The 20,067-nt window shown below is 42.3% G+C and overlaps 1 protein-coding gene across 1 annotated transcript in view; it reads right to left on the bottom strand.

Annotated features, from left to right (window-relative positions):
• LOC110492642 (syntenin-1) overlaps positions 1 to 19,723 on the bottom strand; it is a 34,233-nt gene extending 14,510 nt beyond the window's left edge. The window contains exons 1-2 of the mRNA XM_036947666.1: positions 19,514 to 19,723; positions 4,858 to 4,909 (exon numbers count right to left, since the gene is read on the bottom strand). Coding sequence (XP_036803561.1) covers positions 4,858 to 4,908 — 51 coding nt within the window. The 5' untranslated portion in view covers position 4,909; positions 19,514 to 19,723. The remainder of the gene's footprint in view (positions 1 to 4,857; positions 4,910 to 19,513) is intronic.
• Positions 19,724 to 20,067: the final 344 nt, after the last annotated feature.

The raw sequence follows: 20,067 nt of genomic DNA, 5'->3' as shown, positions 1-20,067 counted from the left end.
GGCTTTTATGTACTCTGCACCATCGTCTTGGAACACCTTACAAAATACTTTTAAACTGGAAGAACTTGTCCCGATTGGTGTTTTTAAATCACCGATGAAGGATTTTGAGGCCGATTCCCTGACCTGTCAATGTTTTTAATTTGCTGTTTTATACCCTTGTGAATTCAATGGTTTTTACTAGATTACTTGTAGTTTTTCATGTTGTCTGTCTGTAATTTTTTTGTAATGATTTGGTGCTGCCCATCTTGGCCAGGGCGCTCTTGAAAAAGAGATTTTAATCTCAATGAGCCCTTCCTGGTTAAATAAAAAAATGTACAGGGTATTGTAAGATTAGATAGGGAAGGCAATAAATAGGCCATAGTGGTGAAATAATTACAATTTAGCATTAACACTGGAGTGATAGATGTGCAGATGATGAATGTGCAAGTAGAGATACTGGGGAGCAAAAAGAGCAACAACAACAAAAAATAACATGGGGATGAGGTAGTTGGGTGGGCTATTTACAGATGGGCTGTGTACAGGTGCAGTGATCTGTAAGCTGCTCTGACAGCTGATGCTTATAGTTAGTGGGGGGAGATATGAGTCTCCAGCTTCAGTGATTTTTACAATTTGTTCCGGTCATTGGCAGCAGAGAACTGGAAGTAAAGGTGGCCAAAGGAGGAGTTGGCTTTGAGGATGACCAGTGAAATATACCTGCTGGGTAGCATGCTACGGGTGGGTGCTGCTATGGTAACCTGTGAGCTGAGATAAGGCGGGGCTTTGCCTAGCAAAAACGTATAGATGACCTGGAGCCAGTGGGTTTGGCGACGAATATGTAGCGAGGGCCATCCAACGATTATACAGGTCGCAGTGGTGGGTAGTATATGGGGCTATGGTGACAAAACGGATGGCACTGTGATAGACTGCATCCAATATGCTGAGTAGAGTGTTGGAAGCTATTTTGTAAATGACATCGCCGAAGTCAAGGATCGGTAAGGACAGTCAGTTTTACAAGGGTATGTTAGGCAGCATGAGTGAAGGAGGCTTTGTTGCAAAATAGGAAGTCGATTCAAGATTTAATTTTGGATTGGAGATGCTTAATATGAGTCTGAAAGGAGAGTTAAGGGTCTAACCAGACACCTAAGTATTTGTAGTTGTCCACATATTCTAAATCAGAACCATCCAGAGTAGTGATGCTAGCTGGGCGGGCGGGTGCGGGCAGCAATCAGTTGAAGAGCATGCATTTGGTTTTACTAGCATTTAAGAGCAGTTGGAGGCCACGGAAGGAGTGCTGTATGGCATTGAAGCTCGTTTGGAGGTTTGTTAACACAATGTCTAAAGAAGGGCCAGAAGTATACAGAATGGTGTCGTCTGCGTAGAGGTGAATCAGACACTCACCAGCAGCAAGAGCGACATCATTGATATATACAGAGAAAGGCGTCGGCCTGAGAATTGAACCCTGTGGCACCCCCCATAGAGACTGCTAGAGGTCCGGACAACAGGCCGTCCGATTTGACACACTGAACTCTGTCTGAGAAGTAGTTGGTGAACCAGGCAAGGCAGTCATTTGAGAAGCCAAGGCTTTTGAGTCTGCCGATAAGAATGCTGTGATTGACAGAATCGAAAGCCTGGGCCAGGTCGATGAAGACGGCAGCACAGTACTGTCTTTTATCGATGCCGGTTATGATATCGTTAAGGACCTTAACTTCTTCGATATAGGGGGCGCTCTTTTAATTTTTTGGATAAAAAACGTTCCCGTTTTAAACAAGATATTTTGTCACGAAAAGATGCTCGACTATGCATATAATTGACAGCTTTGGAAAGAAAACACTGACGTTTCCAAAACTGCAAAGATATTGTCTGTGAGTGCCACAGAACTGATGTTACAGGCGAAACCCAGATAAAAATCCAGTCAGGAAGGGACGCATTTTTTAAAACCGCCTCATTCCAATGACTCCTTATATGGCTGTGGAGGAGCTAGGAGTCAGCTTACGTTTTCCCCAAGGTGTCTGCAGCATTGTGACGTATTTGTAGGCATATCATTGGAAGATTAACCATAAGAGACTACATCTACCAGGTGGTCGCTTGGTGTCCTCCGTCGCAATTATTGCGTAATCTCCAGCTGCAGTATTTTTCTGTTTGCCTTTGATGAGAAACCGACTGCCAGGAATGATTTTTCATCTAATAGAATTGTGAAAAACACCTTGAGGATTGATTCTAAACAACGTTTGCCATGTTTCTGTCGATATTAAGAGCTAATTTGGAAAAAAGTTCGGCGTTGTGTTGACTGCATTTTCGGTTTTTTTTCTTAGCCAAACATGATGAACAAAACGGAGCTATTTCTCTTTCACAAATAATCTTTTTGGAAAAAATGAACATTTGCTATCTAAATGAGAGTCTCGTCATTGAAAACATCCGAAGTTCTTCAAAGGTAAATTATTTTATTTTAATGCTTTTCTTGTTTTTGTGAAAATGTTGCCTGCTGAATGCTAGGCTTAATGCTATGCTAGGCTATCAATACTCTTACACAAATGCTTGTGTAGCTTTGGTTAAAGCATATTTTGAAAATCTGAGATGACAGTGTTGTTAACAAAAGGCTAAGCTTGTGTTTCAATATATTTATTTCATTTCATTTGCCATTTTCATGAATAGGAAACGTTGCGTTATGGTAATGAGCTTGAGGCTATGATTACACCCCCGGATACAGGATTGCTCGACGCTAGAGGTTAAGCATGGCTGAGGTGCACCCATGACCAGCTCGGAAACCAGATTGCATTGTGGAGAAAGTACAGTGGGATTCGAAATGTTCGGTAATCTGTTTGTTAACTTGGCTTTCGAATACCTTAGAAAGGCAGGATAGGATAGATATAGGTCTGTAACAGTTTGGGTCTAGAGTGTCTCCCCCTTTGAAGAGGGGGATAACCGCGGCAGCTTTCCAATCTTTAGGGATCTCAGACGGTACGAAAGAGGTTGAACAGGCTAGTAATAGGTAATGGGGGTTGCAACAACTTCGGAAGAACATTTTAGAAAGAGGGGGTCCAGATTGTCTAGCCCAGCTGATTTGTAGGGGTCCAGATTTTGCAGCTCTTTCAGAACTTGGGTGAAAGAGAAGTGGGGTGGGGGGGGGAGCTTGGGAAAGTTGCTGTGGGGGGTGCAGAGCTGTTGACTGGGGTAGTGGTAGCCAGGTGGAAAGCATGGCCAGCTGTAAAAAGATGCTTCTCCATGGACTTTACAGTCTCCCAGAGCTTTTTGGAATTAGTGCACAGTCCTAACTCACTGTGTATACAACTCTTACAGTACGAGGGTACCCCCCCCCAGCCTAGACAGAGTAACGGACACTAGAACACCTGCAGCCTAGACAGAGTAACGGACACTAGAACACCTGCAGCCTAGACAGAGTAACAGACACTAGAACACCTGCAGCCTAGACAGAGTAACAGACACAAGAACACCTGGAGCCTAGACAGAGTAACGGACACTAGAACACCTGCAGCCTAGACAGAGTAACGGACACTAGAACACCTGCAGCCTAGACAGAGTAACAGACACTAGAACACCTGCAGCCTAGACAGAGTAACAGACACTAGAACACCTGCAGCCTAGACAGAGTAACAGACACAAGAACACCTGGAGCCTAGACAGAGTAACAGATACTAGAACACCTGCAGCCTAGAGAGTAACAGACACTAGAACACCTGGAGCCTAGACAGAGTAACGGACACTAGAACACCTGCAGCCTAGACAGAGTAACAGACACTAGATAGAACACCTGCAGCCTAGACAGAGTAACAGACACTAGAACACCTGCAGCCTAGACAGAGTAACAGACACTAGAACACCTGCAGCCTAGACAGAGTAACAGATACTAGAACACCTGCAGCCTAGACAGAGTAACAGACACTAGAACACCTGGAGCCCAGACAGAGTAACAGACACTAGAACACCTGCAGCTTAGACAGAGTAACAGACACTAGAACACCTGCAGCCTAGACAGAGTAACAGACACTAGAACACCTGCAGCCTAGACAGAGTAACAGACACTAGAACGAACACCTGCAGCCTAGACAGAGTAACAGACACTAGAACACCTGCAGCCTAGACAGAGTAACAGACACTAGAACACCTGCAGCCTAGACAGAGTAACAGACACTAGAACACCTGCAGCCTAGACAGAGTAACAGACACTAGAACACCTGCAGCCTAGACAGAGTAACAGACACTAGAACACCTGCAGCCTAGACAGAGTAACAGACACTAGAACACCTGCAGCCTAGACAGTAACAGACACTAGAACACCTGCAGCCTAGACAGAGTAACAGACACTAGATAGAACACCTGCAGCCTAGACAGTAACAGACACTAGAACACCTGCAGCCTAGACAGTAACAGACACTAGAACACCTGCAGCCTAGACAGAGTAACAGACACCAGAACACCTGCAGCCTAGACAGAGTAACAGACACTAGAACACCTGCAGCCTAGACAGAGTAACAGACACCAGAACACTGACATTTGGAAAATAAAATGTCACTAGACATTACATTCTAGTCATTTAGCAGACGGTCTTATCCAGAGCAACTTACAGGAGCAATTAGGGTTGCTTAAGGGCACAGACAGATTTTTCACTAGTCGGCTCGGGGATTCGAACCAGCAAGCTTTTGGTTTCTGGCCCAACGCTCTTAACCGCTAGGCTACCTGCTGCCTAGAGAAAATATAATGGACATTAGAACAAGTTGGCTGAAGCTTCGTATTTTTCTTCCTCTCTTTTAACAAAGAACAAGGTCGATTTTCAATTGGTTTTAGCCACCCGGGAGGAGGTCAGAGTAGCCTACTTTTAAAAAAATAACAGTATTCTGTCCGATACTGGGTTTTCCTTACCTTCATGGCCTTGTCCACCTTAAGATCCTCGAGGGATGGATACAGCGACATTCTGTGGGAAGAACACAAAGGAAACTGTCAATGTTGGCATGATAAAGAGTAAATACCACAATACAAATGAGAGAATCTCACCCATAAACTGCTAACCTTTGATGTGTCGGAAGACAGGATCAGAGAGGGGGGGGGGGGGGGCTATGGACCACACAGAGAGAGGGTTGGAGAACAGAGCGGTCTGTCTGTCTGTCTGTCCATAGACCCGTGCCCATACACAGCTCTGAAAGAGTGACACACATGGCATGGGGACTCCCAGGACATAAAGCTCATAATGAGATTCCTGTTTTTCAATTGAGGCTTAAGTTTTTCACCACTAATCCACCATGATCCATTTCTGCACTTCCAGACCCCTTCCCATCATCACTCATCCTTTCATTATTGTGAGACGGAAAAGAGAGAGAAGGGTAGCTAACGGCAACAAAGATGTGATGTAAGCTGAGAAGTGGGTGTGGTCAGAACACCCTATAAAAGGCCTAACTAACAAGCAAACAAGTCAGAGATACCCTTCTTATCCACATACTGTAGGCTGGGCGAGTTCTAGAACAAACAATGTAGGCTAGAAAATGACTGTAGTAAGTTAAGGTGGTTTTGATAACAAAAATGTGATAAAGAAGAATGTTCCTACCCTTAAAAATGCCGAAAGCTCACATTTAATGTTAAAACCTTTTTTTAAAATGGCCTCATCTGACTACTGCGTGCCTCCATCTTGATAACGTGTCATCAATGACATCACTTGAATGGTTCGTCTGACAAACAGCCCAGATTAGATTGTATGTTTGTAGCCTCATTGAGAATGTTTGAAATTTTGACAATACAAAAATTATGAAAATAAGTGCCTTTATAGAAGGCTATCCTGTTAATTAAGAGACTAGCCAGGTAACATGGTATGAACGATAAATTGACAAAAAATATATATACACCCACACCGTGCAAGGTGGGCTAGCTAGCCAACTAGTCCGAAACCACGGCAAGCTCAGCTACCATTGATATTTTGCTAGGTAGCCTAGCGACATTGGCAGCATCATTTGGTAACCGAAGAAGGCTGTTCTGTTCCCACTATTCCTAGGCCTTCATCGAAAATAAGAATTTGTTCATAACTGACTAGCCTAGTTAAATAAAATGTACAAAAATCTAAAGTCTCACAACTAGCTGCAATTGATTTAATAAAAGTGGACACTGTTAGCAACACTACATGTCTGGAGCAAACTCTTTCAGAACAGACACCTAGCTATCTAGAAGGAGGCTCCCGAGTGCATCTCAGTGCAAGAGGTGACACTACAGACCCTGATTCGATTCCAGGCTGTAACACAACCGGCCGTGATTATCAGCCGCCCTATGGGGACTCCCAGTTGTCCCAGCGTTGTACGGGGTAGACCGTCATTGTAAATAAGTATTTGTTCTTAACTGACTTGCCAAGTTAAATAAAATAGCATTGACTGAATACTTGTTTTTCTAGACAGCTCTTTCTAGCCCAGCTAGCTAGCTTCTCCTAGGTTTGGCACATCTGAAATCCCTCACTGCAAACCATATTGGATAACGTTTTATGCCTAGTGTAGACGATCTGCCTGAGGGAACATTTCGGCATTTCGTGTATGATCAGTGAGAAAGTCCATATTGCAAATGTACGGTCCCTTACCAGACGTCCGAAATCGTTTGTAAAATTCGCGGTTGGCGTCGGGCCGTGCGGTAGGGCCGGACCTACCGGGAAGTCATCGAATGAACTTTGTCGGACGTTCGGTTTCCGTTAAATAAAATAAACAAGTTTTGGACCGTTTTTTCCGCCGTCCCGGAAATTCCCACCAGATGGCATACGGAATCGTATGGCAATTTGGCAAAACATCACGAGTCACGACGGGGCCTTATCTCAAAAACTGAAAATATTTCGAAGCCGAAACTTGGTGAGCGTAGGTTTGGCGTAATGGGCAGTTGGCCCCGAACGGGATGGCGTCTAGGCCTCGACGGTTTTTGAGTTACGGCCATTTTTCTGGGATTAAAGGCTTAAAATGGAAGTAGATAAATTATTTTTCCACTTCAGGTCAAAGTCAAGGAGCCTCCGGTGTCAATAAAAAAAGAACCAGACATTTATCTATCGTCATTTAAGAGAAACGGAACAATGACAAATTGGTGATGGTCACAAATAGGCGCTTTTTTTTTCCCAACAGTTACAGATCCAGTTGCAGGGTGTTCATACGAATATTTTTAAAGTGTGCTGCGGAGCTCTGCGACATTTCTGTGATTTTCTATGATTTTCTGAAATAACACAACTCAGTTCTTAACGTAAAGACTTAAAACTCAGGATTATGTAAAGGCATACCCCAATCAGGATATGAGTTTATTTATAGCTTCCTGTGCCAACCAGAAGTGCCTTAAATGGTGTCATAGTGGCTGTTTCCAAGGGTTAAAAAGGTCAGATCATTTCAAAACTTCATATGTGTGATTAGGCAACCCCCATAAACTGTAAGTCAGTCATTTCTCCCAACAGATGTCAAAGAAAAGCTCTCTCACACACACACACACACAGCAAGGATGGAGTGACAAAGTGCGGTGCTTAAAGACACAGAGAGCAGGCAATGCAATGCATTACCATAATCCCTAGGCCGTGCCGAGTTCAACGAGATATCCCGCTTGACCGTAGCTCGCTCGGTCTAGGCGCAGCGACCATTAGAATAGTAGGCCCAAAATGAAGCCTGCCCCACAATGTCATTTGCTTTTGAGTGACAGTGAGAGAACCGTTAGGGTGAGAAGAAAAATTCCACCACATGAATGTTCCTAAGGTCCTCCCGATCTGAACAAGCCTAACCTTGACCGTGTGGCATTAACCCTTCACAGTAAAACAGGGTTTTTTGATCTCACAGATTACAGTGACATCTCTCCCCATAGGAATACATAGCCTGCACCACAAAATTCAACCTGAAGCCTATATGGGTTATGAATGCCGTATGAACCTGTCTTCGGTACCAGTCCATCAGGCCACTATGAGGTCTACCTGTGTCGAATCTAAGCTTCCTGGACCAACCGGAAGTGGTTAAAATGCCCCTAAAAGTGTATATTCATACCCTGCCTGCAGTTTGACAGACATAGTGCATTCAGGCCTGTGTAAATCAGTCAATTCTTAACGTAAAGACTTAAAACTCAGGATTCTGTAAAAGCATACCCCAATGAGGATATGTGGTGACTTATAGCTTCCTGTGCCAACCGGAAGTGCCATAATTGGTGTCTCAGGGGCTGTTTCGAAGGGTTAAAAAAGTCTGATCTGTCCAAAACTTCATTTATGTGATTAGGCAACCCCCATGAACTGTAAATCAGTCATTTTTCCCAAAAAAAAATCAAAGAAAAAAAAAAAAATCGCACTAAAACACAACTTGGATGGAGGGACGTATTGGGGTGCGTAGAGACAGACAGTGGCTGCAATAGTTAGCTTTGTTGGAGCTAAAAAAGAACGGTCGGACCTAGAGTTCCGAAACTTTAGAAACCTGTTCTAGACCTCCGGTCGATGGTGTGTGGTGAGTTACGTGGCTCTAGACGGTTCTCGGACCGAGAAACAGCCTCGTACATTTACAATAACTTCAATTCATTTTGACCATTACGAAAATGACGACGTTTAGAAAAGTCTCAGAGACGCAAGGCTAGGTGCATTGAAACCGGATCGGCCCATAGAGACGGACCCCAACGTTTCTGTCCGATAGCTCGTTCAAGGACCCCGTAGCAAGGCATGGAAAAAAGTGGATTTTCAGCACCAATTAGGGTTTTTCTCGGACACCAAATGACCTATCGAGCCGAAACTCGGGATTCGGGGTCGCCTCACATAGGACTTCACATAATGTCCGAACTGGACCCGCAGCTAGAACGTAACTATGTGTTTTACCTTTTTATTATGTTTTCAACTGAAGGCGCTGTGAATTATGGGCCTGCTCTGACATATGTGATAGTTGGCTACTAAATGAGTAGGAAAAAGTGGGTTTGGTGTCAATTGATATCCGTTTGGTGTCATAATGACATCTAATTGACTGATGGACACTGACTTGCTAGTTGACTTTTGTACATTTGCAATATGTTTAAACGGAGAGGGACCATCACCAAAATGGCATTCTGAAATCAACACAAAAAATGGCATCACCATAGTCTCCAGACTGTGCCGAGTTCAACGAGACGCCCCGCTTGACCGTAGCTCGTTCTGAGTGCAGCAAACTTGAAAAAAAGAAGGCCCAAAATGAAGCCTGCACCACAATGTCATTTGATTTTGGGTGGCAGTGAGAGAACCGTTAGGGTGAGAAGCACAATTCGACCTCAGGTACGTTCCTGAGGTCCACCCGATCCGTGCAAGCCTAACCTTGAACGTGTGGCATTAACCCTTCACAGTAAAAAGAAGGTGTTTACTCGAAACAGCTTGCTTTGACTTCTCTCCCCATAGGAATACATTGCCTGCACCTCTAAATTCAACCTGAAGCCTATGTGGGTTATGAATGCCTTATGAACCTGTCTTCTATGACAGTCCATCAGGCCACTATGAGGTCTACCTGTGTCGAATCTAAGCTTCCTGGAGCAACCGGAAGTGGTTAAAATGCCCCTAAAAGTGTTTACCCATACACTGCCTGCAGTTTGATAGACATAGCGCATTCAACCCTGTGTAGATCAGTCAATTCTTAACGTAAAGACTTAAAACTCGGGATTCTGTAAGTGGCTATGTAAATCAAGACATGTGTTTACTTATAGCTTCCTGTGCCAACCGGAAGTGCCTTTAATTGGGTCACACTCTCTGTTTCGAAGGGTTAAAAAAGTCACATCTCTCCAAAACTTCATATGTGTGACTAGGTAACCCTTCTGAACTGTAAATCAGTCATTAATCCCAACAGATGTCAAAGAAAAGCTCCCTCACACACACACAGGAAGGATGGAGTGATAAAGTGCGGTGCTTAAAGACACAGAGAGCAGGAAATGGCATTAGCATAATCCCTAGGCCGTACCGAGTTCAACGAGATATCCCGCTTGACCGTAGCTTGCTCGGTCTAGGCGCAGCGACCATTAGAATAGTAGGCCCAAAATGAAGCCTGCCCCACAATGTCATTTGATTTTGGGTGAGAGTGAGAGAACCGTTAGAGTGAGAAGAAATATTCCACCACATGAATGTTCCTAAGGTCCTCCCGATCTGAACAAGCCTAACCTTGACCGTGTGGCATTAACCCTTAACAGTAAAACAGTGTTTTTTGATCTCACAGATTACAGTGTCATCTCTCCCCATAGGAATACATTGCCTGCACCCCTAATTTCAACCTGAGGCCTATGTGGGTTATGAATGCCGTATGAACCTGTCTTCGGTACCAGTCCATCAGGCCACTATGAGGTCTACCTGTGTCGAATCTAAGCTTCCTGGACCAACCGGAAGTGGTTAAAATCACCCTAAAAGTGTTTACCCATACCCTGCCTGCAGTTTGATAGACATAGTGCATTCAAGCCTGTGTAAATCAGTCAGTTCTTAACGTAAGGACTTAAAACTCAGGATTCTGTAACAGCATACCCCAATGAGGATATGTGTTGATTTATAGCTTCCTGTGCCAACCGGAAGTGCCATAATTGGTGTCTCAGGGGCTGTTTCGAAGGGTTAAAAAAGTCTGATCTTTACAAAACTTCATATGTGTGATTAGGCAACCCCCATGAACTGTAAATCAGACATTTTTCCCAAAAAAATTCAAAGGAAAAAAAAATCACACTAAAACACAACTTGGAAGGAGGGACGTATTGGGGTGCGTAGAGACAGACAGTGGCTGCAATAGTTAGCTTTGTTGGAGCTAAAAAGAACCGTCAGACCTAGAGTTCCGAAACTTTAGAAACCTGTTCTAGACCTCCCGTCGATGGTGCGTGGTGAGTTACGTGGCTCTAGAAGGTTCTCGGACCGAGAAACAGCCTCGTACATTTGCAATAACTTCAATTCATTTTTGCATCACGAAAATGACGACATTTAGAAATGTCCCAGAGTCGCAAGACTAGGTTCATTGCGAACGTCTCGGCCCATATAGACAGACCCCAACGTTTCTGTCCGATAGCTCATTCAAGGACCCCGTAGGAAGTCATGGAAAATAGTGGATTTTCAGCACCAATTAGGGTTTTTCTCGGACACCAAATGACCTATCGAGCCGAAACTTGGGATTCGGGGTCGCCTCAGCTAGGCCAACACATAACATAAGAAATGGACCCGCAGCTAGAACGTAACTACGTGTTTTATGTTTTTTTTATGGTTTGAACCGAAGGCATTGTGAATTTTGGGCCAGCTCTGAAGTATGTAATAGTTGGCTACTAAACGAGTTGGAAAAAGTGGGTTTGGTGTCAGTTTGTATCAGTTTGGTGGTCAGAATGATATCTAATTGACTGATGGACTCTTGTCCACTTGACTCTTGTACATTTGCAATATGATTCTATAGTGAAAAAACATCACCAAAAGCGACATTCTGAAATCAACCCAAACGAGCGATTGAGATGACCCAGAATCACTGCAAAGCCATCCCGAGTTCATTGGGCCAGTCAATTTCACATTCCTGCAGGATTTTTATAGCATGACAAATTCGTGATGGTACCTGCCCATTAAAACATATTGCAAATGCACAGTGACTTTGAAAAAGTAAGGAAACATAAACAAAATAAATCAAAAAAATTTTGTTGCACATTTTAGATCACCAGTTGCACGGAGGAAAATCGTTACTTTTGACTTCCTATGACATATTGCAAATGGAGAAAACATATGCCTTATGCACAAGTAAAAAAAAAAAAAGAAAAAATATATGATAATAAAGTATGACTAAAGTATGTTGATAAAGTTCTTATACATGTTTTATTGACACAAAAATCGAAAGAATTTTGAAAAACGGTCCAGAAAGCACTTTAAGGATGTGTGAAGTTTTTTACCAAATTTTGACATTTGACTTTTGACTTCCTATGAAATCATATTGCAAATGGACAAAACATATGCCTTATGCGCATGTAATTTAAAAAAAAAACAAATTATGATGACAAAAGTATACTCATACAGTTCTTACACATGTGTAATTGACAAAAAAAATCGAAAGAATTTCGAAAAAAGGCCCAGAAAGCACTTTTTTAAGGGGTGATGAGTTTTTTTTTTTTTTATTCTTTTTTCAAAATTTTGCTTTTGGATGTTGACTTGGGTTCCATTTGCAATATGAAAAGCCCCGGTGGAACGCACACGCCCCCTATTGGAATTTTGAAGTGTTACAATTGGCAATTGCCATATGGCATTTGCAATATACTTTGCACGAATCAACGCCAAATTGGGTGGTTTTGGCCATCGTGTATATGGTTTGTCCAATGCCAATATTTTGCCATTAATTTTTGTCCAAATCAGGGGGGTATTCCCTTACATGCAGTTAACAACATCAAGGTTGGTATGCTAACTATCTAGCTAACATATGCTGACGCAGTACGAGCCAATGCCCATGTCAAAAGTACTGTAATGTTTAACACAGCAAAACCTTGCCCGCTGAATGAACAAAAACATGTGCAAGTGGGTTGACTGGACTATACAGGGTAATTCTATGCTAGCTACCGGCATTGTTATTGTGGACATCATGCATTCAGCTAGCTTGCTAATGTTGAGTAACAGTTGATATGATGCCCCTGTCCATGTGAAAAACCACTAATGTAGCCTACAGCTGAATGAGCTCAAAAACATTTGCAAGTGGTTTATTTTATAATATTTTTTCACCCCTTTTTTTGTGATAGCCAATTGGTAGTTACTGTCTTGTCCCATCAATGCAATTCCCGTACGGACTCGGGAGAGGCGAAGGTCGAGAGCCACGCGTCCTCTGAAACACGACCCCACCAAGCCGCACTGCTTCTTGACACACTGCTAGCTTAACCCGGAAGCCAGCCACACCAGTGTGTCGGAGGAAACACTGTACAGCTGGCGACCAAAGTCAGCGTGCCTGCACCCGGCCTGCCACAAGTAGCCGCTACAGCGCGATGGGACAAGGACATCCCGGCCGGCCAAACCCGGACGACGCTGGGCCAATTCTGCGCCGCCTCATGCGTCTCCTGGTCACAGCCGGCTGCGACACAGCCTGAGATCAAACACGGGTCTGTACTGACGCTGGGTCTGTAGTGTGGAAACGTCTTTCTATCCTGAGCTAGGCGCCGAGGCCACATCTTTCTATCCTGAGCTAGGCGCCGAGGCCACATCTTTCTATCCTGAGCTAGGCGCCGAGGCCACATCTTTCTATCCTGAGCTAGGCGCCGAGGCCACATCTTTCTATCCTGAGCTAGGCGCCGAGGCCACATCTTTCTATACTGAGCTAGGCGCCGAGGCCACATCTTTCTATCCTAAAATATTGTATTATGTTCTAAAAGCATTTTCATAACATAAAGGTTACCGAACCTCGACATGTAAAACAATGTAGGTTGATTTGAGCATTTCCGTTTGTAACAGTCAAAACATACAACAGGCAGAATGTGTCATTGTTCACACACAGCAATCCCCCAGGGCACGTCATCAGTTAAAAAAACATGTTATGTAAGCCTCAACCTGCAGCCCGTTTGTACTGCTGCCTTGTCCCCAGTCACTGAACGAGCAACACAGCAAAACATCTCAAGGAGCTGGGCTTTTGCTGGGCTTTTGATCTCCGGAAGTCTACTATCAAGAAGAAAACATTGACGTCATAAAGATTTTGTCAAGGAACATAAAATAGTTTCTATCAACTAAAAACAAGAAAGTACATTACATCTATTAACACTGAAACCTATTGAGGAAGCTTGTGGTGGTTTCTACCTGGTACAAGGCCTTCAGAAAGTATTCACAACCCCCAGGACTTTTTCCACATTTTGTTATGTTACAGCTTGAATTTAAAATTGATTAAATTAAGATATTTTTTGGGGTCACTGGCCTACCCACAATACCCCATAATGTCAAAATGGAATTGTGTTTTTTGAGATTAAAAAAAACACAATTATATATGAAATGTCTTGAGTCAATAAGTATTCAGCCCCTTTGTTATGGCGAGCATAAAATGTTTTTTTTTTTTTTTTTCATTGCTTAACAAATCATTGCATGGACTCACTGTGTGCAATATTGGTGTTTTACCTCTGTACCCCACACATACGATTATCTGTAAGGTCCCTCAACTGAGCAGTGGTTTTCAAACACAGATTCAACCAGAAAGACTAGGAAAGTTTTCCAATGCCACGCAAAGAAGGGCACCTATTGGTAGATGGATATTTTTTAAAAGCTGACATTGAATAGCTCTTTGAGCATGAAGTTATTCATTACACGTTGGATGGTCTATCAATACACTCAGTCACTACAAAAATACAGGCATCCTTTTTAACTCAGTTGCGGAGAGGAAGGAAATTTCACCGTGAGGGATTTCACCATGAGGCCAATGGTGACTTTAAAACAGTTAAGAGTTTGATGGCTAAGATAGGAAAAACATCAACATTGTAGTTACTCCACAAATTACAATACTAACATACAGTTGAAGTCGGAAGTTTACATACACCTTAGCCAAATACGTTTAAACTCAGTTTCACAATTCCTGACATTTAATCCTAATAAAAATTCCCTATCTTCGGTCAGTTAGGATAACCACTTTATTTTAAGAATGTGAAATTTCAATAATAGGAGAGAATAATAATTTATTGAATATTTTATGTCTTTCATCACATTCCCAGTGGGTCAGAAGTTTACATACACTCAATTAGTATTTGGTAGCATTGCCTTTAAATTGCTTACCTTGGGTCAAACGTTTCAGGTAGCCTTCCACAAGCTTTCCACAATAATTTGGGTAAATTTTGGCCCATTCCACCTGACAGAGCTGGTGTAACTATGTCAGGTTTGTAGGATCCTTGCTCGTTCTGTACACAAATGTTCTATAGGTCAGCGCTTTGTGATGGCCACTCCAATACCTTGACTTTGTTGTTCTTAAGCCATTTTGCCACAACTTTGTAAGTATGCTTGGGGTCATTGTCCATTTTGAAAAACCCATTTCCGACCAAGCTTTAACTTCCTGACTGATGTCTTGAGATGTTGCTTCAATATATCCACATAAGTTTCCTTCCTCCTGATGCCATCTATTTTGTGAAGTGCACCAGTCCCCCCTGCAGCAAGGCACCCCAACAACATGATGCTGCCACCCATGCTTCACGGGATGGTCTTCTTCGGCTTGCAAGCCTCCCCCTTTTTCCTCCAAACATAACGATGGTCATTATGGCCAAACAGTTCTATTTTTATTTCATCAGACCAGAGGACATTTCTCCAAAAAGTACGATCTTTGTCACTATGTGCAGTTGCAAACCATAGTTTGGCTATTTTATGGCGGTTTTGGAGCAGTGGCTTCTTCCTTGCTGAGCGGCCTTTCAGGTTGTTGATATAGGACTCGTTTTACTGTGGTTATAGATACTTTTGTACCCGTTTCCTCCAGCATCTTTACAAGGTCCTTTGCTGTTGTTCTGGGATTGAGTTGCACTTTTCGCACCAACGTACGTTCATCTCTAGGAGACAGAACGTGTCTCCTTCCTGAGCAGTATGACAGCTGTGTGGTCCCATGGTGTTTATACTTGTTCATCTGTACAAACAATAGTGCGCGTGGTACCTTCAGGCGTTTGGATATTGTTCCAAAGACGAACCAGACTTGTGGAGGTCTATAAAAACAATTCTGGAGTCTTGGCTGATTTCTTTTGATTTTCCCATGATGTCAAGCAAAGAGGCACTGAGTTTGAAGATAGGCCTTGAAATATATCCACAAGTACACCTCCAATTGACTCAAATAATGTCAATTAGCCTATCAGAATCTTCTAAAGCCATGACATCATTTTCTGGAATTCTCCCAGCTGTTTAAAGGCACAGTCAACTTAGTGTATGTAAACTTCTGATCCACTGGAATTGTGATACAGTGAGTTATAAGTGAAATAATCGGTCTAAACAATTGTTGGAAAAATGACTTGTGTCATGCACAAAGTAGAAGTCCTAACCGACTTGCCAAAACTATAGTTTGTTAACAAGACATTTGTGAAGTGGTTGAAAAACGTGTTTTAATGACTCCAACCTAAGGGTATGTAAACTTCCGACTTCAACTGTAATTGACAGAGTGAAAAGAAGGAAGCCTGTACATAATAAAAATATTAAAAAACATGCATCCTGTTTACAACAAGGCACTAAAGTAATACTGCAAAAAATGTTACAAAGCAATTACCTTTTGTCCTGAATACAAAGTGTCCAATACACATTACTGAGTACCACTCTCATTATTTTCAAGCATAGTGGTGGCTGCATCATGTTATGGGTATGTTTGTCATCGTTAAGGACGGGGGAGTTTTTCAAGAATAAAAAAGAAACAGAATGGAGCTAAGCACAGGCAGAATTTAATAGGAAAATCTGGTTGAGTCTACTTTCCACCAGAGACTGGGAGATGAGGTCACCTTTCAGCAGGACAATAACCTAAAACACAAGGCCAAATCTACACCGGAGTTGTTTACCAAGAAGACAGTGAATGTTCCTGCGTGGCCGATTTACTGTTTTGATTTGAAAATCTACGGCAAGACCTGAAAATGGTCAACCAACTTGACAGAGCTTGAAGAATTATTTTTGGAATAAATGGGCAAAGGTGTGGAAAGCTCTTAGAGACTTAGCCAGAAAGACTCACAGCTCTAATCACTGCCAAAAGTGCTTCTACAAAGTATTGACTATGGGGTGTGAATAATTATGTAAATTTGATATTTATGTCATTTCATTTTCAATAAATTTGCAAAAATGTTTTAACTTTGTCATTATGGGGTATTGTGTGTAGAGAAAAGTATATTTAATCAATTTTGAATTCAGGCTGTAACACAAAATGTGGAATAAGTAATTGGGTATGAATACTTTCTGAAGGCAATGTACAGTATGTACTGGGGCTGATATGGTCTGTGTTTTGGTACTGAGCCTCCGCTCTCTCAAAGCTGGTAAACAAATACACACAAGTTATCATGGAAAACTAGCATAATCACAGGACTGAGGGTGGAGCAAGACTAATGGATCTAGGCCTAATGGAATAGCAAGAGACAAACAGGATGAGAGAGCAGTTTCCCTTTTACTGGAAGAGATAGGTCTACAGCCAGAGTTAACAAGAAACTAAAAGCTCACTTACAACCACTAGAAAGAGAAAGACAGAATGAGAGAGAGGGGGAATGAGAGAGAGGGAGGGAATGAGAGAGAGGGAATGAGAGAGAGGGAGGGAGGGAATGAGAGAGAGGGAGGGAACGACAGAGGGGAAATGAGAGAGGGAGAGAATGACAAGAGTGCATCACATGACAGAGTACACACTTCCAGTACAGAGTAAATAGAGATCAGCTGTACTATAGGGTGTGGCAGGTGAAACTGTCCCAGAGTCTACAGTAGACACCTACCATGCCGAGGAGTAAAAGCCCAGTCACTTATGAATGACTAATCGTCATCATCATCATCATCATCCTCAACTACTCAAACATACAAGCCTTGCCTTTAAGGACCAGGCCTTTGGCTATGGTGTCCTTCTGATCAAATTGTTTCCGTAGGCCTATGTGTACATTCGTTAAGATGTCACCTGAGCCATACGGGTCATTCCAGGAAGAAGAGAAGACATGAACTGGTCTGGTCGCATTTCCGGTACGACATCAGAATCACTGTGAATTACGGTTTGTTTATAAGTTGGTGTCTCCAGTGTGTTGTTGAGAATGGTGTTGAAAAGGAAAAGTACAAGAGAGATGTTCATGTCACATGCTGTTCCTTTTTATATTATACACTGTGGCATCCCACTTTGTGAATAAATCACAAGATAAGCCATGAACAGGAAACAGGAACTTAGAGGTAGTCAAAGATACACTGACTGTGGTCGACATGGTAGCAGTGTCAATGTCCAAGTTCTCTCCCCCCCCCCCCCCCCCCCACACACACACACACACACACAACAAAATTAAGGGGGAAAAAAACTACACAACACACAGCGAACTTAGAGAACAAAACAACAAAAAAATACACCCTATCCCACAACATTGATGCAAATGATACTCACTCCTACACGTGAAGCACTGTCAAACCACACACCACGAAAATAGACAAATCCTTGTTCCTCTACAAGAACAACATACAAGACAACGGACAACACACAATTGTGAAAAGACATAACCCTACTAACACATTCCTACTAACAGGTGGTTGACACTACTACAAAGTTTTAAAAACAAGTGATAAAAATAAGCACATCATGTGAACATTTAGCACAATCACTGAGCCAAGCTAAACATGCCCAACAATCACGTTACTAAAGTCAAGACTACTGTACACTACACACCCAATTCACAGACCAGAGAGAGAGAGAGAGACACACTCCATTATGTCTCTGAACACCAAATGAAAATATGGGAAGTGCCTTGAAATGTGCCCCCCACCCCAACCACCACCACCACCACCACCGGCCAGAGAATGGGGGGGAGAGAGACTATGACAATGATCACAAGGTCCACTATTATAACTAATAACATGTTTTATGTCCTCTCACCTTCCTCTTTGTTTTCAACCAGTGTTTACCAAGTTGTGATAAAATATATGCCTAGCTACCCCATTCAGAATGTTCTTCTGTGCAGTCCTACAGTACTGAAGTTAGCTTCATCCCTCAACTAGGCCATTTAAAATGACCATTTATAGTAACAATTTTGACTTTTAATTTATTTTACAGATGGCTACCCATTTGCAACATTAAAAGTTACTTATTTTTTATTTGATATAAAATGGTAATTTAAAATGGCTATTTCGCAGGACGAAGCTACACTGAACTAAACCATTGACATCCATATTCATTAATCTGTTTCAGTGCTGTCTGAGCTGAACAGTGACTAGATTGACCTAGGTCACTATACGCTTCTAAATCAGAAAGGTTGAGATTCTCCCAAACATTAACCTAGATGTCTAGTTAAATAAAGGTTCAATAAAAATACAATTAAAACGTTCCATACAGCTCATACTTAATAAGACATCACACATTTTGCTAAGACGGTCTACAGCTGGCTAATGTCTGTCACATCTCTTTAGTGTGACAGACATTTGTGTAGCATGAGTCAAGAAATCACATGATGTCATGAGTCAGAGGTTTCAAAAACATTGAGATTTAATTAACATTTGTAAACAAATATAGTTGAAACATTAGTTAGGTATGTAGCTGAATATGTAGTTTGCTAGCCAGTTAACTGTACTTACCTGGCCAGGCTAATAGCCTCACTGTGACACCATATGATAAAAGACAACCACATGGAAGGCACAGTGCATCTCGCTATAGCTAACTTGGCTAGTTAGCTATATATATATATATATATATATATATATATCAGCTAACTAACAAGAAGTTGTGGCTAAACGATGAGATACCTAGGTTAACTGGTTACCTAGTTAGCTAAATGTATCAAGACAAGATGTTACTGTTTTCTTTATTCCTCCAATCTCGGCTAACACGTCGCTGGTGAATAACTTTGCTCACTTACGTTCAATCACCACCTTTGTTTCGATACATTTGCTAGCAAGCTAACAGTATTTAGCTAACCGGGAGAGCTACGCTAGCTAACGGGAAATGTTGTTGGACATATGTAAACTCACCTTAAAAGTTTTTGATGGTGAATGTCTCAGGGGGGGAGAAAAAAAACTCAGACTTTTAGTTACTATACTCCTTTTTCTGCTTCGTACTTGGGACGAAAGCGCCGCTGTTGAGAAGTGATATTCCGAGTCACCGCTAATGTCCTGGTCTAGAAAACCCAAGTCAATCAGAGGCGGTGACACAACCAATGACCGCCCATCAGCTGTTGCCGTCTCAGGGCATCCATACATAATGCAGACATACATAATGCATGCAGCTATGGTCAGGAATATCTCATTTTCAAGATTTTTCGCAAGTACTTGAAATTGTGCAATATGAGGTGGTTAAAGACAATCTGTGAATTTAGTTAGTTCAGTAACTGTTCGTCAGTGGAAAATGGGGCTACTACTACTACTGTGGAGCAATTTTGCCACTCTTCTACGTCTTGCTGTGGGTGATGGCTCATATATCTTCTAATCCCTATGAATATGAGCGATGATCCATAAAACCCTATTCCAATCCCGAGATACCACTTCGGTTTCTATAGCAAAGCAGACACTAATTGAACACCTTGATA

Source organism: Oncorhynchus mykiss, chromosome 16, assembly GCF_013265735.2.
Source record: "Oncorhynchus mykiss isolate Arlee chromosome 16, USDA_OmykA_1.1, whole genome shotgun sequence".
In the NCBI taxonomy this organism is placed as follows: Eukaryota; Metazoa; Chordata; class Actinopteri; order Salmoniformes; family Salmonidae; genus Oncorhynchus; species Oncorhynchus mykiss.
The sequence above is the reverse complement of the archived record's forward strand: the minus strand, read 5'-3'. Positions and strand labels throughout refer to the sequence as shown.